Source organism: Convolutriloba macropyga, chromosome 2 (genome assembly GCF_964194025.1).
Source record: "Convolutriloba macropyga chromosome 2, txConMacr16.3, whole genome shotgun sequence".
Taxonomy (NCBI): domain Eukaryota; kingdom Metazoa; phylum Xenacoelomorpha; order Acoela; family Convolutidae; genus Convolutriloba; species Convolutriloba macropyga.
In genome coordinates, this window is record NC_134469.1 from 36,537,637 (window position 1) to 36,563,848 (window position 26,212).

The window sequence follows — 26,212 nt, forward strand, 5'->3', positions numbered from 1 at the left end:
TTGTTTTTCACAATAAATTTTGACAAAGAGTAGTTATTTTTGTCCACCGTAAAGTTAACTTTTGCTTTTAAAATTTTACATAGTTGTTTGATTGAGCATTGGTTCAAATATATTCTCTTAATGGTGTTTATTTGTCGACACTTCCTCCTTAATCTTGATTGTAACGACTTGAATGATATCAAACTGAATGATGTGAATTTTTTGTTCCTTTCTTTTTTAATGAAATTACTTTTTCTGTTATTGGCATTGAGTTATGAGTTTTCATTCCTCAGTGGTTTTTCTTCTTGGCTTGAATTTGTTGGCCAAATGTTCTTGTCCGCACAAACAACGGACTCTAATTTATTTTTAGTTTTTTAATCTTGGCTGGATGTTGCTACAGCAACGGCAAATGTAATGGTCTGTTGTAAACCTGCTTCAGAATAACGGTTATCTAACTGTCTGAAAACTTTTCCCCTGGCAAAATGTTTTTGGTCATTCCTAACGAGATTTCACAGAAGGTCTTTGTCTAAGATATGGATGAAACTTACAACACATCTTCAGTAAATATGCTTGTGATGAAAGTTTCTCAGGCCTGCTTGCTCTACATTGTACAAAAAATAAGCTTTGCTCTCTTCCATAGTTGTCTTTTCTGCTTACAGAGACGTGGGTTGTGGCAAAGAAACCAATCTACTGTAACCCAATCTTCGTAATTGATCATGAGGGATGGCTGAACGGCTTCTACGAATTTGCCTAAATACATGTCAGCTTAGAAATAAGACACTTCTGCAGAGTTATAACACTTTTAACGAATGATGTTTGTACTCCGATGTTCTTTTATTTGAATACTTTTGTCATCAGTGTGTTGTTCTATGAAGTTTGTGTACAGACGGATAATTGAAAATTAACTATCTCATTATCAACTGGAAACACCATCGCATACAATAAAATGCAATCTGCTTATATAATGCTTCCATCAGTTTCTTCTCGATCAAATCTCATGGCTGAAAAATCTTTTGTGGTGCTTTCCAATATCATTAGTCAGAAGACGGAGGAGTATGAATTACTGTCAACTGCATCATAGCTGCAGCGAAGAAGTCGAAATACTGTTCCGAGTAGTCCAGGAAGTTATAGACTGGCTCACAAAGGAGGCCTGTGCCAACCAATAGGTCAGCAAAGTACGAGCACATAGAACTGAATCGGGCAGAATTTTCAATTCAAGTAGCTTAAATTGTCACTCATGGACTACGGGAAAAACCTTGTCAAAACTTGCTTTTTCTTTGCTTTTCATTGCCCCTTACCTAGTTTCGGTTTACCTCATCCCTTTTAAAACAGGCAGGACATAATCCTTCTTTTTCCAATTTGTCAGAGTATGCAATTGGTTCTAGTTTTCCTCCTAATGTTATTCAATGTAATTTATCAAGTTTAAAGCGTCTTTCCGCTTCCTTCTAGACATAACGTTTTTCGTCACATTAATAATCACTATTCCTGTTTCCAGTAGTTGTTGCATTATGTTTTGGGTGTTTTCTCTTTTACAGTAGAATTGCCTGAAATCTGGAATCGTTCGATCGCAATTATTCGCAGAGATCTTCGGGATTCATTGGCTGCAAGTTGGATCTATCTCTTGGGATCTTATTGTTGATTATTTTGTGGCAGATGACATTTCTGCATCGAGTTTGTAAACTGAGACTGTACTTATCTTTTTTATTGGATAAAGAATATAGTTTGATCTACATGATATCCATATACTTTTCTCTCCTATGGAAGTTTGGCTTTGAGTCAGATAACAAACATTCTCTCAGATTCGAAATGAGCTGCAGCATTTTCAGAGCTGGAAGATTGTTTTGAAAAAATTTGCCGTATTTCACAAGAACTTGTGACAACGAGTAGTTGGTTTTGAGCACCGCAAAGATCAATTTCGCTTTTAAAATCTTATACTATTGTTTACTGGAGCGTTGATTCAAAATATTTTCTTAATGGTTGTTAAATATCAAACCTTTCATCTTAATCTTGATCGCCTCGTAACGACTTGACTGATATCTAACTGACTGATGTGAATTCTTTGTTCCTGTATTTTGTATTGAAATTATTTTTTTTGTTACTGGCATTGAATTTCAGTTTTCAATCCTCTGTGGTTTTTCCTCTTGGCTTCAATTTGTAGGCCAAATGGTCTTCTTTAGACAAACAACGAATTCTCAATTATTTCTTGTTTTTTTTTCGGCTGGATGTTGCTACTGCTACGTCAAATGTTGTCGTGCTCTGTTGCAAACTGGCTTCAGAATAGGGGTCATCCAACTAGCTAGATGATTTTCCCCGTCAAAGTTTTTTTGGTCATTTCAAACGAGATCTTTCAGAAGTACTTTTTCTAAGTCATGGATGAAAGTTCAAAACCATCTTCAGTAAATATGCTTGTGATAAGGGTTTCTCAGGCCCGCATGCTCTACATTGTACAAAAAATAAGCTTTGCTCTCGTTCAAAGTTTTCATTTCTGCTTACACGGATGTCGGTTGTGGCGAAGAAACGAATCTATTGAAACTCATTCTCCGTAATTGATCCTGAGAGATGGCTGCACGGCTTCTAAGAATTTGCCTAATTACCTGTCAGCTTAGAAATACGACATATGTCCCAAGTGATAACACTTTTCAAGAAAGACGTTAGTACTCTGGTGTTCTATTATTTGTATACTGTTTTCATCGGTCTGTTGTCTTATGATGTCTGTGTACATACGGAGAACTGAAAATTAACGATGTTTGTCATTTTTCAATGGAAACATATTTTTCATCATCAACTGGAAACACAATCAATTACAATATTGTGCAATCTGCTTTTATATTGCTTCCATCAGTTTCTTCTCAATCAAATTTGATAACTGAGAAATCTATTATGATGCCTTCCAACATCGTTAGTCAGAAGAAAGATGAGGAGTATGATTTACTGTCAACTGCATCACATCTGAACGAAGAAGTCGAAATTATGTTCCGAGTAGTTCAAGGAGTTAGACCGGCTCACAAATTAAACTTGTGCCGACCAGTAAAACAGCAAAGTACGAGCACAGAGAACTACAGCGGTAAGAATGTTCATTTTGCGGTAGCTCCAATTGTAACTCATGGACTAATGCAAAATTTTTGTCGAAAACTTGTTTTCTTTTGCTTTTCAATGCCCCTTTTGTAGTTTTGGTTTAGCTCGTCCCTTTTTAAAGAGGCAGGACAGATTACTTCTATTTTTCCATTTTATGTGACAGTATGCAGTTCTAACTTTTCCTCCTTATGTTTTTCAATGTACTTCATCAGTTTCCACCCGTCTTTCTGCATCCTTCTGGCTATAAAGTGTTTTTTACTTGAAAGATCGGAATTCCAGTGTTCAGGAGTTGTTGCATTATGTTCTAGGTGTTTTTCTTGAAATTTGCATCTGTTCGATTGCAATTACTCGCAGAGATCTTTGAGTTTCAATGGGTGCGAGTTGGGTCTATCTCTTGCAATCTTTTTGTTTTATATATCGTGACAGATGACATAATTGCCTTGATTTCGTAAACTAGAACTACCTATTTTTTCTATTGGATAAAGGAATACAGTTTGGTCTTATTGGATCACAGAAAAGATCTCATAGCTTAGAAATTTAACTTATCTTTATAAATAGAAGGAAAACAAACTTACCTGACTTATAACGACAACTGCAGCTAATGTTTTAGAAAATGAATGTGAATCAGTTTTGAACTTTGTGTTCGTCAAATATTGATATTTTTTTCTAATATTGAATTGGAAATGCAACTTTGTGAACCATCTGAAGTGAACTGAATTTTCGCATGTAATAATGAAATGACGCCCACTCATACGCCACAAAATTGCCTGAATTTGATTCATTATTCTTTTAACAAATGTAAACTCTAAACGTTATTTTTATAATTCAGTCTATATATACGACTGATTTTGTTAAAATCTTCACTCACTCTTCTCTTCACTTTCGAATCTCCTAAAATTAAATTATCATATTCTTGCTAACATCTTTTGAGCTTAACCAGCTTCAATCTCTAACTGGCCAAAACTCGTCCCGTCTCATCGGGGTTGTTGCGCTACCGTGTTCTAAATCCTGCTAACAGGTTTTGGGCCCAGCCATCAGACCGCTGATACAAGAGAGTTTTGGTTGAGATTGAAATGTCAGTGTTGGCAGTGTTTGCTTTTCTTGATTGATGAGACTTTAAGATCTAAATTTGATTTTTCCCTCGCTTATAGAAAGTAAATCAGAATTTGTGATGAAAAGTTGAAGTTTTCATTTTGTAATGGAACCATCAAAAAATAATTTGAAGTAGATGACGTTTATTGGGTTGGCAGAATACTACCCAACATGGAGTACTCGGTTCTCTGCCTTTGCACATATCAAGGGTTTCTTCGAAACGTTTACAGACACAGTTGAGCTACGTGACAGATCAGCACAACTGAGGGAAGATGCCAATTATGCCAAAACTCGAGAACACGAGGCAGACTCAAGCTAGAGCTACAGCTAATCAAGAAAATGAGAGCCAAAAAAATCAGATCTGGTGCTGCTTGGCAATGACATTAGACACCAGCAGCCTCATGCTTATTCGGCATGCCTCCAGCAACGCTTCAGAAGCGACCAGACAACCACAGTCATAAGTGTGATGCGACAGTTGGCCAGACTACAACTTCGAGAGGACAAAGCCAATCACCAGTACCTCATCAGAGCACAAGAACTGTTCACCCGCTTGCGTCGCGTTGGCGAGGAGTTTTCTGAGACGCCGTTTAACGCAATGGTATTGAACGGTCTTCCACAACAATACGAGCATTTTGTGGTGCAGGAAGCTTCAACCCTGCAAAGATTTTTGTGGAACTGAGAAGCGTCTCACCAACTTCGAAGAGAGTTGCAGACCGAGAGATGATGTGTAGGAGGATCAGCACGTTGTCATGTCAGCAAAAAGTGCTTTTCATAAAATTGGTATAATCTCTTCATTCAAATCACATACTAGAAATATTTTTTCTAAGCTAAGTAGTTCCAAAGGCCCTAGATTGTGTTTTGTATGTAACAAATTTGGACATTTAGCAGTTAGTTTTTACAAAAAAGGACAACGCTGTATGTAGTAGAAGGCTAAAAGCCATTTATCAAATGCGTGTAAACAACAAAAAAGTCCTCAAAGGTTTAGCATCTAGTTTAAGCGATGAAAGCCCATTTGAAGTTTCAAAAACTGGTTTAGTAGTAGATTCGCGCAGTACTGACCAGATGGTGATAGATAAAGCTTGGTTTAAAAATTATCAAAAGCTAGAAACCATAGTTAACAATCCAGATGGAGGGAAAACAAAAGTTAAAGGAAAAGGAGATGTGGATGGGGAAGCACGAGACACTAAAGCTGTGCTACATAAATTTTTTAAATTCAAATTTTTCATTTCTGCTTACAGGGATGTCGGTTGTGGCGAAGAAACGAATCTATTGAAACTCATTCTCCGTAATTGATCCTGAGAGATGGCTGCACGGCTTCTAAGAATTAGCCTAATTACCTGTCAGCTTAGAAATACGACATATGTCCCAAGTGATAACACTTTTCAAGAAAAACGTTAGTACTCTGGTGTTCTATTATTTGTATACTGTTTTCATCGGTCTGTTGTCTTATGATGTCTGTGTACATACGGAGAACTGAAAATTAACGATGTTTGTCATTTTTCAATGGAAACATATTTTTCATTATCAACTGGAAACACAATCAATTACAATATTGTGCAATCTGCTTTTATATTGCTTCCATCAGTTTCTTCTCAATCAAATCTGATAACTGAGAAATCTATTATGATGCCTTCCAACATCGTTAGTCAGAAGAGAGAAGCATAAAGTCCTCATAAAGGTTTAGCATCTAGTTTAAGCGCTGAAAGCTCATTTCAAGTTTCAAAGACTTATTTAGTAGTAGATTTGGGCAGTACTGATCACATGATGATAGATAAAATTTGGTTTAAGAATTATCAAAAACTAGAAACCACTGGTAACAATCCAGATGGAGGGAAAACAAAAGTTGAAGGAAAAGGAGATGTGGATAGGGAAGCACGAAACACTAAAGCTGTGCTACATAAATTGACTCTTGAAAAAGTTCTGCTTGTACCAGAGTACAAAACAAAGTTAATTTCAGTTTCAAGTTTAGTTCAAAAGCAACACGAACTATTTCACACAAAAGCTAAGTCAGTGCTATAACTCAGAAGCAAAGAAAGCTTCATACTGATGAGACGAGGCAAATTTTTCTTCTTACCACACAGAAAAGAAAACAAGCAGAACTTTTCAAACGTAAGTGGGGCACTTGTCTGGCAAATCTTTGGCACAAAAAAATTTGAGATTTGAACTTTAGACAAGTAGCAAACACAACAGATAAAGTTTCCCAAGCTTTAGATTTTTGTGAAATTTGTGCTTTGGGAAAAATTTCGAAAAAGCTTGTTCCAAAAGTAAGCGATAACAAAGCAACTCGAAGACTAGAAAAAATTTACTCTGAGGTTTTTGGACCAGTTAGTTCATCAAGTATAGGTGCCAACAGTTCCTGAAACACCCGTGCGAAACGGTGCTGCATAACGTTTTAAAAAAGCAGTAGTAGTGGCTAAAAGATGCCTTCTAATAGATTCAAAATTGCCAAAAGGCTGTTGAGTTTGAGCTGTTGATACAACATGTTATGCTAGAAATTCAGTTGTCATGGACAAAATTACAATTTTTCTAAAAATACAAAGCCTATTCAAAAAATCGTGATGCCAGTAAAAAATCAAAGTTTGGTCCAAAAGCAACAAAGTGCCTGTTAATTGGTTACTCTGATACCACAACAGCTTAATTTTTGCAAAACATAACCAGGCAAATTTTCACTTTTAGAAACGTTAGGTTCAATGAATACAATGGAACAGGTTTTTATAATGAAACAGAAGATATAGAAGACAGCTTTTGATATCTAGACTTAGACGCGGTAGAAGAACTTCAGAATACAAGCAACTCAAGTGAATTAAATTTAGAAGTTGAGACAACTGAAACGGAGAGCGTTCGGGAAAATAAAAACAATACAGAAACTGAAGTTGAACAAGAAATTAGACAAGAAACTAGACAAGTCCATGCGTCAAACCAAAATCAAACCATATTGTACACTTTAATCCAAAAGTCGCTGTAAAAACATAGAAAGAAAGCCTTAAATATTCCAGTACCTCTCAAAAACCCATAAACAGAAAAGGTAAAACCTCCCTCAATATGGCAAGTTGTAGGTAATTTAGGTTATAAAGCAATTCCTTCAGGAGACTAAAAGACTTCTAATTTTGATCAGAGTACAATGAAATTAAACAATTGAGAAAGGAAGCAGCTCAAGATGGAGAACTTAAGCGAAGTGATAGGTCTAGAGCACTTCCGGAACAATTTGGTAAAAGCTAATCTCATGCTGCCCAAAGCATAATAAGATAATTTTTCATCGAGCCAGAAAATTCAAAAACAGTATTAATTCGGAACAAAAAGACAAATGGATTGAAGGAATGAAAACAGAGATAGAAAGTTAGAAAGAAACACAAACTTGGGACTTAGTTCAGAAAGAAAAAGGACAAAATATTATTCCTGGACGACGGGTGTACAAAATTAAACATGAGTCAAACGGAAATATTTTATAGGTTTAAAGCGCGTTGTGTAGAAAAAAGGTTTTAAACAAATTGAGGGAATTCAATACTCGGATACCTTTGCTCCCACAAGCAAACCTGAAATCAATAAAATTCTACTAGCATTAACTGCTATCGAAAACTTTTTAAACAAATGGCTGTTAAAGCAGCTTATTTGCATCCTAAAACAGACGAAGAAGACTATTTAGAGCAATCAAAAAGTTTTGAAAAGTTAGACAGCAATTGCAACAGGTTGGTTTATAAAATAAAAAAGTCAATATATGGACTGAAGCAAGCAGTCTGAAATCGGTATCAGGAATTTTTTTAATTCATGAAGGTTAGTAAACTTGCTTTCAATATGCAAGACTGCAAACCAAGCAAATCACCAGCAGAAAATCACCTTAAACTTGAAGTAGCTCAAGAAGATTCAGTAAGAGTAGATTCAAATGAGTTTAGAAGTAGGTTCACTACTTTACATATTTAAGGAAACTAGACCAGATATCAAGTGTATCACAATTGTTATATCACGCTTTATGAATGACCCAACTGTTGAGAATTTTAATGCTGACAAGCACGTGTTGAGATGCCTACAACATACTAAATCTCTTAGACTGTTTTTCTCATCATCCAGCAACAGCACTATAGTTGGCGAAACAGATGCATACTGGAGTGGAGACGTCAATGATAGGCAATCAACCATAGGACACTATTTCAAGCTGGAAGACAGTGGGGTTCTGTCAGTTGGCAAGTCAAGAAGCAACCAACAGTGTCGTTCTCATCTTGTGAGGAAGAATACCAGGGTTTAGCTGCCGCGGTTCAAGAAGCCATCTTCTTGAGTGTTCTTCTTAAAGCACGGGGTACGAACAGTTTGAGCCCACAACTATAGGATAGGACAACCAGAGTTGCATGAAGCTTGCAACTAACCCGATGCTTCACAAATTATCAACACATCGACACGAAATATCATTTCATCCGAGAACGAGTTGACGAGACCTCAATCAAATTGATCTACACGCCAACTGGCAGCAGATCAAATGGCAGCAGATCTTCTGACAAAATCTTTGTCACAGCCGAAAGTAGAAGAACATCGAGAAGAACTATTGGGCAAATCCAGATTCTTACCTAGTGGCAACAATCTGATTGGAGCTAACGGAGCGTTTAGAAAATGAACTTAGAAAATATCTTAGAGCTTATAAACTTAATTTATGTTAATAAACTCAGAAAGAAAATAAACTTACCAGACTTATAACCAAAACTGCTGCTAATAATTTAGAAAATGAATGTGAATCAGTTTTGAATTGTATGTTTGTCAAATATTGATATTTATTCACTAATATTGAATGGGAAGTGCAACCTGTGAACGATCTCATATGAACTAAATTTTTGCATGTAATAATGGAATGACGCCCACTCATACGCCCCAAAATTGCCTGAATTTGATTCATTAACCTTTTAACAAATGTAAACTCTAAACGTTATGTTTATAATTCAGACTACATAATCGACTAATTTTTGTTAAAACCTTCACTCTTCTCTTCACTTTCGAATCTCCTAAAATTGATTTATCTTTGTCTCTTTTGAGCTTATACATCTTTTGAGCTTATACAGCTTCAGTTTCTAACTTGCCAAAACTCGTCCCGCCTCATCGTGATTGTTGCGCTACCGTGTCCTTAACCCTGCTAAGAGATCTGGTGCTAGGACAAAAGATCAAAAGCAAAAAATGGAACAATAGTTCGGAAATTGAATTGTTTAAGTTGCGTTTTGGCCAATCAGATTTGAGCGCTCATTATACAGCATATAAAAATTTCTGTTGTGATATTTTGTTCGAATTTGCTGTATTTCACAATAAATTTTGACAACGAGTATTTAGCTTTGAGCTGCGTAAAATAACCTTCCTTCCTAATATCGATTCCATCGTAACAACTTGACTAATAACAAACTGATTGATGTGAATTTTTTGTTCCTGTCTTTGTAATGAAATATTATTTTTTTTCTTTTGGCATTGAGCTATATGAGTTTTCAATCCTTGCTCGCTTTTTCTTTGGTTTTTCTTTGGTCTTGGCTTGCATTTTCTCTGTGGTTTTTCTTCTTGAAGTGGTTTTTTTCTTGGCTTGCATTTGTTGGCCAAATGTTCTTCTTCAGAAAAACAACGGATTCTCAAATATTTTTTTTTGGCTGGAGGTTGCTACTGCAACGTCAAATTTTGCGGTGCTTTGTTGTAAACTAACTTCCGTCTAACTGGCTGAATGCAAAACATTTTTTTGAGGATTGGCTGAACGGCTTTTTGCCTAAATACCTCTAAGCTTAGAAAAAGGCACTTCTGCCAAATTAAAACTTTTCTTGAAAGACGTTAGTACTCTGATGTTCTCTTATTTACTTTGAATGAAGTGCATAGTAATTATTGTAACCGTGTATGTCTTTTTTATGCAAATTTTTTGCTTGACAATTTTGCGCTTTTCTTCTAGAACATTCTTTGACTTCTCAAGTGACTTTTTAACGCTTTCGTTCTTCATTTTTGAGTGGTCTCTATTGCTCTCAATCCGAAGTAAAGCTTGTTGCTAATATAAATTGGTTGCAGCACATCAAGAGTAAGGTTCTGATGGGGCAGGTGGAAGTGCTTGGGGGCACGGTTCGGGAGGTCAGGGGCTCGAATCCCGGCAGTGGAAAGGTTTTCTGCTTTTATGAAGAAAAATTGATCTAGGCTACAACCCCTGAATTAAATTGCCTCGCCTGTCGTTCAAGAGCAATTCTTCCGACAGTTTTCGGTTTATCTTTTCTACACTCTTTTCATCAGTCTGTTCTATCGGTTCTATGTATATTCCGATAACTAAAAATTGACGGTTCGTCACTTTCGAATGGAGACCAATCTCAACATTAACTGGAAACACAAGCACATACAATATAATCCAATCTGCTTATATAATGCTTCGATCAGTTTCTTCTCGGTCAAATCCTCATCTATACGGGAAACTACATTTTTTTTCTTTATAATGATAAGAAATTGACCATGTTTTGTTTAACTCGCAAGCCATCTACTCAGAAGCTTGTGAAGTAGAGTTTGAGAATCTCAATATCCTCTCTTTTTCCGTTGTGGCTAGTGGCTAATTCCAACACTTCCACAAAATTATATTAGTCACATAAATACAAGCTTTTTGCTCTTTTTCTGGGCTGTAACGAATATTAACTGAACTCATGATTTTGAAATTGATATTGAAAAATTTCTGAACGGATTGTGAAAAAAAATAGATGATAGATCTACAACTGTAGATAAAAATGTGTTCGTCGTAGGAAAATGGTACAGCGGAGGACACACAGGAATTAAAGGTATTGAAGATGTATTTGGATGACATAGTGTGCTATGTTAAGGGGAACCCTCTAGAGTACCTTGAGTATGCGAACTCTGTTCACAGAAACTCTGTTCAATATATCAATATTGAGGCACCCAGTAGATAGAAACCTGGCGCTCCTAGAACTGAACAAAAACGTAAACGACGAATTTCATATTAACTGACATTGGTATCAGAAATCTACTGATAGCGGCGTAGTCTTAAGTTTCAGTAGCTGTGCACCGTTACAACATAAGAGAAATTTGATTCAAGAGAATGTTCGTATGATTTTCAATGCTACCAGTGATTGACAATCCTATGATGTAGCCCTTAAGGAAAAACAGGATATCCGGATTGAAAATCAGTATCCAACTGAGTTGTCTTCCAGTTTTGTTAACGAGACGTTAGATAAAATAGTCTCACAAGAAAAAGTTAGAGCAAATTCCCTGAAAATGAACAAAAATGTGCTTAAACCGATGTTTTTTGTTCAATACAGCAAAAATCACTCGAACGTTTGCGAAAAATTGTTTGATATTTTTATCATTTTCACAACGAGAAAATTGAGATGTTGCTTGCCCACCCTGATATCATTCTTCGATAATGTATATAATTGCATGTATATAAAGTTACATAAAATAGATAAAAATCCATCAAACCACTCAACATGTTACCATTACCATTTCGGAATAGATAGATTCCCCTGTGGGAGCACGACTCGTTGATTGTGGTACAGCGCATAATATTGAATGGAAAAATCTGGATGCATGTCGTTGAAAAACCAATGACAATAGAAGCGATCTACATTAAAAAATTGAAACCGCAACTAATCACGCGCGACAAGTACCGGGGCGACAATTGACTTTGAAGTATTTATTCAATGGCAAACAGTTTGACTTTCGAAATTCAAAATTTGTTCTGATACATGCTGATACATAATAACAAACTGACTGATGTGAATTTTTTGTTCCTGTCTTTGTAATGAAATATTATTTTTTTTCTTTTGGCATTGAGCTATATGAGTTTTCAATCCTTGCTCGCTTTTTCTTTGGTTTTTCTTTGGTCTTGGCTTGCATTTTCTCTGTGGTTTTTCTTCTTGAAGTGGTTTTTTTCTTGGCTTGCATTTGTTGGCCAAATGTTCTTCTTCAGACAAACAACGGATTCTCAAATATTTTTTTGGCTGGAGGTTGCTACTGCAACGTCAAATTTTGCGGTGCTTTGTTGTAAACTAACTTCCGTCTAACTGGCTGAATGCAAAATATTTTTTTGAGGATTTGCTGAACGGCTTTTTGCCTAATTACCTCTAAGCTTAGAAAAAGGCACTTCTGCCAAATAAAAACACTTTTCTTGAAAGACGTTAGTACTCTGATGTTCTCTTATTATTTACTTTGAATGAAGTGCATAGTAATTATTGTAACCGTGTATGTCTTTTTTATGCAAATTTTTTGCTTGACAATTTTGCGCTTTTCTTCTAGAACATTCTTTGACTTCTCAAGTGACTTTTTAACGCTTTCGTTCTTCATTTTTGAGTGGTCTCTATTGCTCTCAATCCGAAGTAAAGCTTGTTGCTAATATAAATTGGTTGCAGCACATCAAGAATAAGGTTCTGATGGGGCAGGTGGAAGTGCTTGGGGGCACGGTTCGGGAGGTCAGGGGCTCGAATCCCGGCAGTGGAAAGGTTTTCTGCTTTTATGAAGAAAAATTGATCTAGGCTACAACCCCTGAATTAAATTGCCTCGCCTGTCGTTCAAGAGCAATTCTTCCGACAGTTTTCGGTTTATCTTTTCTACACTCTTTTCATCAGTCTGTTCTATCGGTTCTATGTATATTCCGATAACTAAAAATTGACGGTTCGTCACTTTCGAATGGAGACCAATCTCAACATTAACTGGAAACACAAGCACATACAATATAATCCAATCTGCTTATATAATGCTTCGATCAGTTTCTTCTCGGTCAAATCCTCATCTATACGGGAAACTACATTTTTTTTCTTTATAATGATAAGAAATTGACCATGTTTTGTTTAACTCGCAAGCCATCTACTCAAAAGCTTGTGAAGTAGAGTTTGAGAATCTCAATATCCTCTCTTTTTCCGTTGTAGCTAGTGGCTAATTCCAACACTTCCACAAAATTATATTAGTCACATAAATACAAGCTTTTTGCTCTTTTTCTGGGCTGTAACGAATTTTAACTGAACTCATGATTTTGAAATTGATATTGAAAAATTTCTGAACGGATTGTGAAAAAAAAATAGATGATAGATCTACAACTGTAGATAAAAATGTGTTCGTCGTAGGAAAATGGTACAGCGGAGGGCACACAGGAATTAAAGGTATGGAAGATGTATTTGGATGACATAGTGTGCTATGTTAAGGGGAACCCTCTAGAGTACCTTGAGTATGCGAACTCTGTTCACAGAAACTCTGTTCAATATATCAATATTGAGGCACCCAGTAGATAGAAACCTGGCGCTCCTAGAACTGAACAAAAACGTAAACGACGAATTTCATATTAACTGACATTGGTATCAGAAATCTACTGATAGCGGCGTAATCTTAAGTTTCAGTAGCTGTGCCCCGTTACAACATAAGAGAAATTTGATTCAAGAGAATGTTCGTATGATTTTCAATGCTACCAGTGATTGACAATCCTATGATGTAGCCCTTAAGGGAAAACAGGATATCCGGATTGAAAATCAGTATCCAACTCAGTTGTCTTCCAGTTTTGTTAACGAGACGTTAGATAAAATAGTCTCACAAGAAAAAGTTACAGCAAATTCCCTGAAAATGAACAAAAATGTGCTTAAACCGATGTTTTTTGTTCAATACAGCAAAAATCACTCGAACGTTTGCGAAAAATTGTTTGATATTCTTATCATTTTCACAACGAGAAAATTGAGATGTTGCTTGCCCACCCTGATATCATTCTTCGATAATGTATATAATCGCATGTATATAAAGTTACATAAAATAGATAAAAATCCATCAAACCACTCAACATGTTACCATTACCATTTCGGAATAGATAGATTCCCCTGTGGGAGCACGACTCGTTGATTGTGGTACAGCGCATAATATTGAATGGAAAAATCGATGCATGTCGTTGAAAAACCAATGACAATAGAAGCGATCTACATTAAAAAATTGAAACCGCAACTAATCACGCGCGACAAGTACCGGGGCGACAATTGACTTTGAAGTATTTATTCAATGGCAAACAGTTTGACTTTCGAAATTCAAAATTTGTTCTGATACATGTTAATATTTGAAAATTGGTCAACTCCGAAAAGACAATCACATTTGGAGTTGAAAACAAAATAACTGGGAATTTCAAAATTTCGGCAATAAAGATTGAAAGCTTTTTGCTGTATTAAATGTAAATATATTGTAGTGGATGTGATTTTGATTGTAAATAAATTTCATAAACTCGTTAACTCTTTTCTTAGAATTTGATATTTAGAGTGAATGACAAGATTATATACTTCGTAAACCACTTTATTCGATTGTAAAATTAGTTTTAAGTAAACCTGACGATGAACGCAATGTTCGAAAACATTCGTTTTTTTAAAATCAATTGAATTTCTAATTGACAATTCCTTCTCTCAAGCTAATATTGTGCGTTATTTGGGATTTTTGGTATAAATACATTCTGGAAGTTGTCTATAGCTGTGTGTTGACCGAAGAGCATTTGATGGTATACGAGCTTTCATCACTGCTCATAGGTATCATAGGTTTCACTGAATTTTTTTAGAGAAGTTTTTCAGTTTCGTATGTAGTTGGGTGTTCTTTTCTTTTAGTTATTTCTTCATTCAACGCAATGATTTTGGACAAAGTTGCTTTTTTACTCTTCCGTTTCATTGTGACGATTTTCTTAATACGCTAAACCCTTTTTTAAGTTAAGTTGTACAGATAATCACCTACTGTTCTGAATCATGGCTTCCAAATAAGTCACAAATGAAGGAAAGTGAAAAGCTATAAAAAGTGCTACAAACTTAAATAAAAAACAGAACTATAAACTGCGACTTTTAACTTAGAGATTACTCCCTCACAATCTTTATATAGAAATACATGATTTATTGTACCTTATTGCTCTGAAGTAAGGTAAAACTGATATCGAACCTAGAATCTGTTGAAGAAAGTACCACCCGTCAACATAGCCTAGGAGAACTACACATAAACAAAAAGCTACTAGTTATAACTGACGAAATTTTCTTCCACCGAACAAAAACTCTCTACACCCTAGTGTTGTAAGTGTATAGAAAATATGGAAAATATGGAACATGTTTTTTAATTACGGTGTCTAAAAGTTTTCGGCATTTCTGCAAGCCCCTCCACAGGAAAGCAGTTGTACCTGGTGCATCATAGGAAAATGTGGAAGCTGTGAAAATGTGGAAACCCTGTAGAACGATCTACAAATCCTATTTTACTACTACTAAGACAATCTCACCAATGGAATGGATTGTCTGCAATGTGAAACTTAATCCATCCGAAATCACCTAAAAACAAGTGTTTGTTCTGAGAAATGTATCGTATTGCAAATTTTGGATTTTTTCCGTTTGTGCCCCCCCCCCCCCAGCTTAGTGGGTTCATATTATTTGCACCCCCAGAAGATCGTGCCATATTTGATGATGTGATTTCATTATTTACTTTTTAATGGCACGTGCTCTGTAACCGGGGGGAGCATAAGGTACTTGGGGGGGGGCACAAACGGAAAAGCTCCCAAATTTTTAGCGGGTAACTTGCCTAAGTCGATAACGATCGAAAGGAATACAAACGCCGAGAGAAATGTCTTTAGAAGTTCCCAGCTTTGTGGCTTGATTTTGGTGCCAAATTTGAATACCTTTAAACAGTTTTTTGATCTTTACATATTTCAAACATCCAATCCGTGGAAATGGCACAAAAAATTAGTGAGTATGACTCCAACCCATTTTCACAATTATGGACAAGATTGTCACTGTTCAGTCTTTTGCCTTCTATCCATTTATGCGTCAATCAGACTCTCGAAGTTTTAAGGCCGCATTTTTTGTCTAATTGGTATCGTTTCTTGCCAACAGATGGTCCAGATATTTCCGTTTTTTTTATAAAAAAAATTAATGTGTTACTACACTACTTCTTTAGAAAAGAATCTATTAATAACAATGGCACAATAAACTTCCTGTTTTAGTATCATGATTGCAGTTTATCTTTGTTAATGCAAATATTGTTAACCATTTGCTTATTTTTGATCGGTCTCATTCAAAACAGACTTTGAAGATTTATGATTTTTGATATTCGAGTTCTAAGAAAGCTATTCGCGGGTTTTTGCTGGTATTGTATTGGGGACGTCTAAGTATATGTTAGAACAAAATCTTACTCACAGCAGGGACTTAGTGCCCTGATACGTAGGCGCCGGAGTGCTGGACACGAGGCCCGAGGGGACCAAGATTTAACGTATTGGTTTCAAAGATAAAGTGCTTAGCTTTTTAAGTAGTTATCTGAGTAGTAGATTTCAAAAAGTGTTGATTGGTGGTGAATATTCGATGCCAACAACTATAAAAACGGGTGTTTCTCAAGGATCTGTTCTAGGTCCCGTTCTTTTTTCATGCTATCTTGTTCCTCTGGAAGTTCTGTTTGAACGTCTTGATGTCAATTATCATTTTTATGCCGATGGCACTTATCTATTTTGTTTACCATGCTTCGATGAATCAGGGGGCTTTTGATTTGATACTTACGACTCTGCATCTGCAAAAGTGGTTCAGTGGTGCTAAGCTGCGATTTAACTCGAATAAAACTGAGTACATGTTTTTTAGTAGAAAGAATAGTTCAAATAGCGATATTGAACTTCCAGCAGACGCCAATTTTTCTAACATTGTTACTTTCTCGGAGTTCAACTTAGATTTCAGACTTTCAGATGCGAAACAAGTTAGTTCTGTGTGTCGTAGATGTTATTGTTTCCTGTGAAAAATTTATTCCATCAGAGATACAACCGACAGAAAGTCGTTGATCGGGTTAGTTCGGGTAATGATTCTCTCGCTACTAGATTACTGCAACTCACTGTACTATGGACTACCTGTGTCTATTATACTGAACTCACGCGTATAATGAACTACAGCGTATAATGAACTCAGCATGTCGGCTCATTTTTAGGCTGTCACCTGGTTCACCAACAGCAAATTGTATCAAAGAGCTTTATTGGCTACCCATGAAACAACGTGTCCTCTGCAAAATTCTACTTTTTGGTCACCGTTTTGTTCACCATCTGTTGAAAATTCCGATGTATCTTGGCGCGTTAATTTTCCGGAATGATAAGATGACTAGATGCCAATATGCGTATAATTTGAAGGTTCCTTATGTCACAACTGCATTTGGGCGAAGTTTTGCTGTTCCTCTCGAATGGAGTAAGTTGCCTTTTGAAATGAAACTAATACCCCCTGAGTTTGGTTATCGGGAAAAATGAAAACTTTTTTTAATTTTTGGTTTTGAAAGCACTTTTATGCTGCGTAAACCTATAATAATAACGTATTTAAAGAGCCAAAGGGTACGAAAGTGTTGAATTTCATTTGAAAAGGAAGTACTTTTTTGCAGATTAGTGAAAGAAAAGTTGAAATAAACCAAATTTTTCTGTCTCTGATAGCGAAGCAGCCAATTATTTATAGCGGTTTGATACAAGAGATGAAAGCCTTTTTTGTCCTAAACGTAGACTTTCACTTTAACTCCAATTTCAAACTATGCTCTCTGCCTCGAAGTTTTAGTGACGGATGAAATCGTACCCTGGGTTCTCTAAGGAATCATGGTGATGCAATGGAATCGTCCTAATTTTTTTGCTTTATGTAACGGAACTTTGCAAACTTTGAATTACCGACTGCTGCGCAGAAAAATTTTAATGTGCGCGGCAATGTGTCTGTGTTAATTGCGGCCCAAATTTGGCGGTGTGTTGGAGTAATATCCTTGTAACTGATTGCCACATGTTTACATTTGGTCACCATTACCCGATCAAACACGGTCAGGAATGACGTTGGAACGACATCACGTGTCAATCTATTGTCAAGGTATTGTTCATTAATTGATTGGCAGCTCTTTAATTTTCCGCATAGTGCCGTCCGGCCACTTTGCACTGTTGCGGCCATGGACTGCTGTGGCTAGCGATCATCCCAGAAAGTTATAAATTATTCAGCCTATAATAAACTGGATTTCATTAAGTGGAACTAATTGGGCCGATCAATAGGCAGCCTTATTGGCTGAGCTTATCAAAACACTCTTAGACTAGCCTTCTCGCAGCACACATATAGTCTGGTTCTTAGTCTTCGATCTATAATTTGTGCGTTGTCAGCCAATGCTTTGTTCTCTACCGATGTCTTCGCATTTTGAATTTAGAATAATACGGAAAATGGCTATTAAGTTGCAAATGAGAATTAAAACATTAAGGAAATTCATTCATTTCAGTCTTTTTTCCCTTTTTCCGCCTATTGTGCAAATTTGTAAATAGTTGGTGTAGCATTTCCTTGTACTCATTTTTGAGTTTAATAAATAAACATATCCATTTTTAGGGTGTTATAGTTATAGTAAATGTATTTTCTATCGATCTACGATGTGATTTTGTGAGCGTTCTGAGAATGTAAAGAAATGTTTTGAAAGGGGATTATAGCATTTAATTGTGTTTGTGAGGTCATAAGTTGTGCGATGTATCTATCTATCTATCTATGCTTCGATCTATATATGTATCTATTTTTGAGGATGTGTTTAAAATGCTGTAACGTTGTTTGCTTGCTCCTTGTGAGCTGTGTTGTTTGTTCTCATTCGGAGCTCATTAATTTAGATCGGATTAGTAAGTGATTGTGCGCTGTAGTGTTTGCGCGGTGTGATTATAGTGGCTTGTCTTGTTTTTCACCTGACATGCTTTTAAAGTGACGTTAAACATCGTTTTAATCAAATTTCAGATGTGAAATATTCATCAGGCAACTAATGGGCGCCACTGTGCCAATAACAGGACCGCAAATTGCATTTGGTTAAAATGATTGATTCGTGAATTTTTCATTAATTTTCTAAATGAAATTTTGCATCTATTAAATAAAATAATGCGCCTCTCCAGCGAATACCCCCAATTTGATTGAGATTAAAAATGAGGAGCTTTGGGATGTGATAATTGTTCTTTTGTGGCTGCGCGCAGCTTGATGAATAAAAATAACAGCAAACCATTAGCACCCCACGCCTCGTTTTTATTAGCAAAAATTAACATCTTTATGTGCTGCGATACTAGCGAAAGAATGAAATAAATGATTGCTTTTCAATTTCGCCTTTTCCCGAAAAATATTAAGTAATAAACCTTTTTGTGGTCAATTTATTAGCGTTTTATCAAGAGACTTAATGTATATAAGAGTGCGTTAAAAGCTTCTAGTTTGATGGTTTTGCGCTCGTTGAAGAGCTGTTGAAAAATAAAAGCTGTAAAATTGAGCCCCAAAAAGCTCGAGTGTTTTATTGCTGTGCGCACTTGACAGTCATTCCTCGCTCCGACATCAATTTAGCGCCGAGTATCCATTTGTTCAAACCAATCATTCAACTCGAGCACTCTTGAGAGCCCTGTTTGATTTTCATCTTTAAATTAACGGCTTTGCTTTTCCCATCTCTCGCTCTTCCCACTACTGCTAGAGCACGGCTAAACGCGAAAGGCAAGGCAAAAATCAGGTTCACCAATCAAACCTTTATTTGCTACCCACGAACCAAAGTCACAATCCAAAGTCATTATAATTCGAGTGTATCTCTGGACCCGATTCAACAAAAATTTTCGTCCCTTTTGCGTATTTTGTGTGATATGTATTCATTGTGTTGCAGAATTTTGTTCGAATTTAGTTTTTTAGCCTTTTTGTCTTAGGAAATTTGAAACTTTTTGAATATTAATTCTCAGCAACGCGCTTTTGTTTGGCGGAGTTTAAGATAATTTTTAGTTTTCGTTTAGGTTCTTTGCTAATTTTTAAAGCTTTTTGTTATTTTTTGTGCTGGAAGTCTTTTTTCGTAGTATTTTTTTGCGTTTCATTGAAGGCTTAGCTTGTTGTATTTTTCGTGCGACCATCTACAATGCCTGAAGTTAATTTTGCTCAACATTAAGCTGTGCTGAGAGTTAGATGCAAACTGATCATTTTGTTTTTCTTGGTTAGCAGTTTTGCTTTTTTATCAAGGTCAGTTTCGTTTTTTTTTATTTTGTGAAAAGGAATTAAATGCCAAGCTGAGATCTTTGAGAAGCTTTTTGTAAAAAATTGTATCAGTAGCTCGAAAGTTCATTGAGAGTACAGGAATCTCGTCGATATATGGACATGTTTCGAGGAGTCAGTTTATTGATCTCTGGGCTTTTTGAAAGGCGCTTGTATATTTATAGTTGTCACTTATGCCAGAGTTCTAATTTGAAGAGTTTGCTGGACAAATCACTTAGGTTCAAAGTAGAAAAGAAGCAAAAATGAGTCTTTGACATGAGATATGTTTTTATTACGTCTGAATGGCTGACAAAATTTTAAAAATAGATTTTCCAACACTTTCAAGCAATTTTAAGACTTCTTACTGAGGCAGTTTACATCTACCAACATTTCGCTAATATAGAAAAGCGAGAAATTTGTTGGTTTCTTATCGTGTAAGTATGGCCATGTGAGCTTATCGGTGTTATTATTTAGTTTGAGGTTGTTTGATTAAGTTTTTGCGTCCCGCTTGGTAATTCTATAGGATATTTTGTCTTTTACATAATTTTTGCGACCGCCACGCCTGTATCGTTCTTTGATTCGGGCTTGATCTAAGTTGCTCTTTCCTATTCATGCTCTAAGTCATCTGAAGGTACTAGATTGCGCTAATTCAGTGCAATAAATTAAAGTTACTGATAAAAAACAGTTCAAATTAAAATTAAATCAAAACTTTTTGAAGCTTTCATGTGTCAAGTTAAAGGAGCGCACTATAGTTTAAGTTTTTGCGCACTATAGTTCCATTGCAATTTAACTGATGACTATTGGCTGTGTTGCATCTCCCCCTCGTGTGTCTGCAGGATTTGAATGAGTTATAATTCATTTAATTGTAGCAAATTGAGTACCAAATGATGGTTCGAAAAGGCTTGGAATGTCTGTTTTCGACCAGTCAGTTAACCAGCTGAACGGGTGTGCATGGTGGGAATTCAACATTTTTGTATTGTAATCACTGTACCTCTTCGCCTCGCTTGCACTAATATCTTAAAGGTGTTTTGCTGCTGTAGCTGGATCTGAAGGCTGTTTTTAAACTTTCAAAATGTGGAAGTCTTTAAATTTTTGAATTAAAGAGTTTTAACCAAATTTACATTTTCCAAATTTACCAATGATGGCCTTGATTTTGGAATTTTTTAGAGTTTAATTAAGTTTTATCAACTGCAGCTATATTAAGGATCTGTTTATTTAGCTCTGCAGAAAAACCTGTCACTTAAATTTTTTTGTGTAGTTAATAATCTTCGTCGGTTCGGAAAAAACCCACTTTAGATAGGAAATAAACCACCACGGAAATAAACCTCTACTTGACTATCAAAGAGGTGCGCATTTGGGCATGGGGGCCATGGCCATGCCTTAGTACCCCGTGGGACTTGGTATGAAACTGTCTCAACCGAACAAATTCTCACGACCAAAATTCAAATTTAAAATGGGGGTTTATTTCGTTGGAAGTTTAAGGTGGGTTCTTTCCGTGGGGGTTTATTTCCTAGACCCAATCTTTGTTTTGTTTTGGCAGAGAAGTATGAGTAAGTAGATGTTTGTCACCTCAATTAGTCTGACTTGAACTGTCAAAATTTTTCGCTGGAGCATATGTGATTGCTTAGCCTGAATTTTAGCTCCAATTATTGTTGCAACTAATTCGGGTCAATTCATTTTTTAACAAGGCTTTTTATCTGAATTGGGACGAATTTTTTTCTGTACTCTGTTTTGTGCACTCAAATACTCGAAACAACCGACTAGTGTCGGAAGATTTGCTTTCAAACGCCTGGCGGGTGGATAGGATCAATTAAAAGGAGATTTAACGGGAGGGGGTTAGTTAAGAGTTTCAAGTGCTTTAATTAGAGCTAAGTCACTTGAGACGTGGCCAGACGTAGCAAGAACGGCCAGACAAAAATCGGTATTACGAAAAATTGCATAAAAAGGACGACGACTAAAATTATTGCAAAAATTTGTTTGAGAGCATTTAACAATTGAAAGTACTAGATAGCTGTTGCTTCCGTTAATCCTAGAAATGGCTTTGGTCAAAAGTTTTCAAGTATGAGTTGTAGAATTTTGATTGAAAAAAAGGTACGCAGTTATCCCCTAACTTGCAAGTGTATTTTGATTATCGCATTGTTCCCGTATTTTTGTGGTCGTTCTTAATCTCACAAGATGACATTTTTGGTTGCGGGTAATCATTCTGATTTTGCTTGTTTAGAAAAATTGAATGACCTCTATTGATGTACCTTTAGGTTGTTTTCACCTTGTGTCAATGGTTTCACCTGGTCATAAGAAGAGTAGTTCAGAAATACTTTATTTCAGAAATATTAAACATAATCTGCTTTGAGAAACTGATATACAAATAATCTGAATGTTTATACAGTTCATTATAGAAATATGTGTCTTATTAAATGCCAATCTTTATAGTTTCTGAGAATAAATCAGTTTGGTGTCCCCACCCAATACAGAGATTGAGGAAGAAATGACGCTGACATGGACCAGTTTGATGTAGGAGGTGCTCCATTATGGGCTATTTTGGTCAGAGAGCTTGCGGTTGCTAGTTGGTTCATCTGAGCTGAAAATGAGGGGTTCATAGAGGGCGGCATAACAAAAGGCCCGTTATGGCCGACAGCCGAACCAGGAAATTTGGGTTGAAAGCCTGCAGCAACTCCAGCTACCGGTGATCCATTTGGCGTTGCAGGCTTGCAATGCGATGCGTTCTGCAATGCAGCTCCGTTGGAGTTATGACCTGGCGCTGGTGTTGCAAATAATCTAGGACCGCTCGCTGTGTAGTACTGCCCAGTGGATTGTTCTAGAATTTTGAACATGCTGCATGCGGCTAGAGTATCCATGTCGTTTTTCTTTGTCTCTTGCTCTCGTTGTTTTTCTCTCTTGTATTTAGTCCTTCGATTTTGGAACCACACTTTGACCTAAAGCGAATCGATGATTAATAATAATGATTACCTATCGCCAGGGCAACTATTGTTGTCATCGTTTTTTTAAATTGTATTGGAAGCACGCTCAAATTACTTTTTTTTTCTAAGTTTTTTTGTTAAGAATGTATTTGGTCAGTCGACAAATTGGAGAACGCTACCTACGAAAGCTGATTGTTGCTCGTTGGTTAGTTTCAAGTTTGCCTCAAATATGCCCGAATAGAAAAATCCTTTCTTGCAGCATTGATTATTTATTGGGAATCTGATTAACCCCGATTATTTTCGAAATTAGGTTTTGCAGCCATTGACAATATGAAGTATTCTGTGTTGTTTAAGCGATTATAATTATATCAATTTAAAATAAAAGGACATGAAAGGCAGTTTGAATTCATTTGATTTTGTTTCACTTGCTCTGAGCAGAACTTTTAAGTTTTTCATAACCACATTTATAATATATTGTTTAGCAACATCTGTTAATGAAGCAATGAAAGGCTCTGTGAAGAATCGTGAGTTAATTTGAAAAAGGGTCTCTTTTTATCAGTACGAATTAAACAAATTGATAGTATTTTTCACAAAAGTGTCCATTTTCTTTTGTCCATTTCAAATTCAACTTGAATGAGTTGAGAGTAACAGATTTTATGAGTAGATAAAAAGATATTAAAGTAGAGCTGAAATATTGTGGGCTTGTTTTGCGTGCTTTGAGTGTCCCGACTTGTACTTTTTGCACTAATTTTGGGTCTCATCATCAATAGAAAGTGTCCAAGCATGTTTCTTTAATTGCCAGAATTAAAAAAGTTGTCAACACAAGTTCAAAAATGGGTAATTTTACCTGTCAGAATGAGTGATTGGCATTTTGGAATCATTTGTGAATAAAAAGAAAAATTGTTAGAATGAAAACAAGACTGCTTTGCTTGTGACACTTTCTCCACATGTACCTTTTAGGCTGTTTGTATTTCAAGGAACTGTTGGACCTTTTCTCGCAATTTGGGCACTTTGTTTTATCACAGAAACAGCGGGAGAAGTTGCTCAATTGAATGAAAAACAGCTAACGGTTTAGACCCCTATCCCAAAGTGTTATTGAAAAAATGTTATTAAATTCCCAAGCAATTTTAATCTTTTAATCCCCTTTTTTGTCTTTCCAATTGTAAGTTGATCAGTTTTTCAGTAAAGCTAATTTCATAAAATAATTGCTAGCATTAGTCGAACAGCTCTGTGAAGTACTAGTTTTAATAGTTTCCCAGATGTTTAATTATAGTTTTAGTGTTTTTCTAACTTTTTGACAAATTAGATGAATTTTATTTAATTCAATTTTCTCTGAAGGCTGGAAACTGAATTTTGAACAAATTGTTTTTTTACAATGACGCCGCGGAGAAGGAAGTCCATATATTCGAAAATGGACAGTCGGTTTCTTCTCTGATGTTTAAATTGAATGAAAAGCTGTAATTTGTTCAGTAAAATGATACATGATCTCCGCTACATGCACAGTTGTGAAATTTTTCATGTACCCCATTTAGCTGATGGTTGCGGGCTTGCATTCATAGCCAAATTTTTCAATGTTTCTCAAAATCTCAGTTATATGAAAATAAGGGCTGCTGGAACCACGCCTAACTTCTAACTAATTTCGATTCCCCCGCCCACTATCCTCAGGATTGATTCGAAAAAAAGGTCGACTCAAACGTCTCAACGGCACGTTGTTGTCCAGGGATTTTCTATTTTATGCAGCCAAATAAACTGATTTTAACTGCAAAGCGGTCTTTTAACTAAATTGTGGCTACTTCGCTCAACGTGACAGCCATCTTGAAATTTAGGCTTAATCTGTTTATTAAGGGTACCATTGTCATCAAGTAAAGTAAATGATTAGTTTATTTGCTTGAAATATGTACCTGAGTCTCAGTAAGACCTAAACAAGTGGCCAGCTGACCCCTGTCCCTGCCCACCATGTACTGGTTGTGTGTGAACTCTTTTTCCAGTCTGAACAGCTGTTCTGGTGTGAATGATGTTCGCTCCCTCTTTGGCCGATCGAGGTCGAGCCCTCGTGGGAAGATCAGCTCCTTGATCTGGCCATTTGTATCTAGATGCAAACTTTCTGGTGATTCGGGATTAAAATTTAAATATTTTTCAACACTTTCAAAAATGGTTTGTAAATTTAGCCAAAGCTTTTTCTAAATATTATTCGGACACTTAAGAACGTTCGAGGTAAACACAGACTTTAGAATTTCGCAAAAATCTGATAATAAATGAGCTGATGTTTTTAGAGAAATGTTGATCAAAAAGTTGGAAACAAATATTGATTCGAAAGATCTGCGCTAGCTTGGTAGTTTCATCCGGAAAAACAGTCCCCCTCAAAATGATAAAAGAACAAGGTATACCTTTGATCAACATTCTTCTTGGCTCAGGAATAGTTTTCTCCTTGTCCTCATTGCCCGATGAATTCAAATTCATCAGGTCATCATCTTCGTCCTCGTCTTCATCATTCTCGGGATCTAAGTCGTCCTCGTCCTCCCCGAGATCGGAGACGCAATCGTTCTGCTCACACATTGCATACTTGATCTTTGACTGTGCTATTGGTGAAACGTGGTTTTCGTCGTGCTCAGACCAGCCGCTCGTTAGAGAATTGCTACTTGCATTCGGTGACGTCACTGTGTTGCCAACGCTGCCGTTCAATCTCCAAGTCGAAGGCAGATCTCCGATTCCTGAAGTGAAACGAGGCTGCGTGGCTGTCGCAATGTATGGTGAAAATTGCTGAGGAGCTGCTGGCGATTGAAAGGATGCAGAATTGTACAAAGTGTGGAATGTTGGATTGAGAAGGGTAGAAGTAGCGCTGTATAGTAAACTAGCCGCCCTACTGCTTCGCTCGTGTGTTGAAATGCCCAAAGTGACGGTAGGGTTCGGAATTTCTGGTTGTGCCGAGGGTTTATCAGCCACTGGACTGTTCTGTGGACCTTTAGTTTCGAAATCTGATTGTGATTTCTGCTTCTCATAAGGTTTCGAAAGAAGATTGTCAATTGAAAATGCGGCCATTGTGGTTTTTATTAGTTTGGGTCAACTCTCCAATTTGTGTCCAATGGTTCTTATTCCCAAAGTTTGTCGTTAGTGTTACAAATATTTGTTGGTTGCTGTTAACTGAGGAAAACAACTGTCAACTGGTTATTAGAATTAAAAGATGAGGATCACAACAGAGTGATGAGCGAGACTGCCTATAGGAGG

At 36.4% G+C, this 26,212-nt stretch overlaps 1 protein-coding gene across 1 annotated transcript; it reads right to left on the bottom strand.

Annotated features, from left to right (window-relative positions):
• Positions 1–22,370: 22,370 nt before the first annotated feature.
• Positions 22,371–26,212, bottom strand: LOC142335251 (uncharacterized). Its single transcript, XM_075383672.1, has 3 exons — positions 25,375–26,212; positions 24,889–25,076; positions 22,371–23,002 (listed from the first exon to the last, which is right to left on the bottom strand). Exons 1-3 carry the CDS (start codon positions 26,024–26,026, stop codon positions 22,514–22,516), a joined length of 1,329 nt encoding a protein of 442 aa, XP_075239787.1. The 5' UTR covers positions 26,027–26,212; the 3' UTR covers positions 22,371–22,513.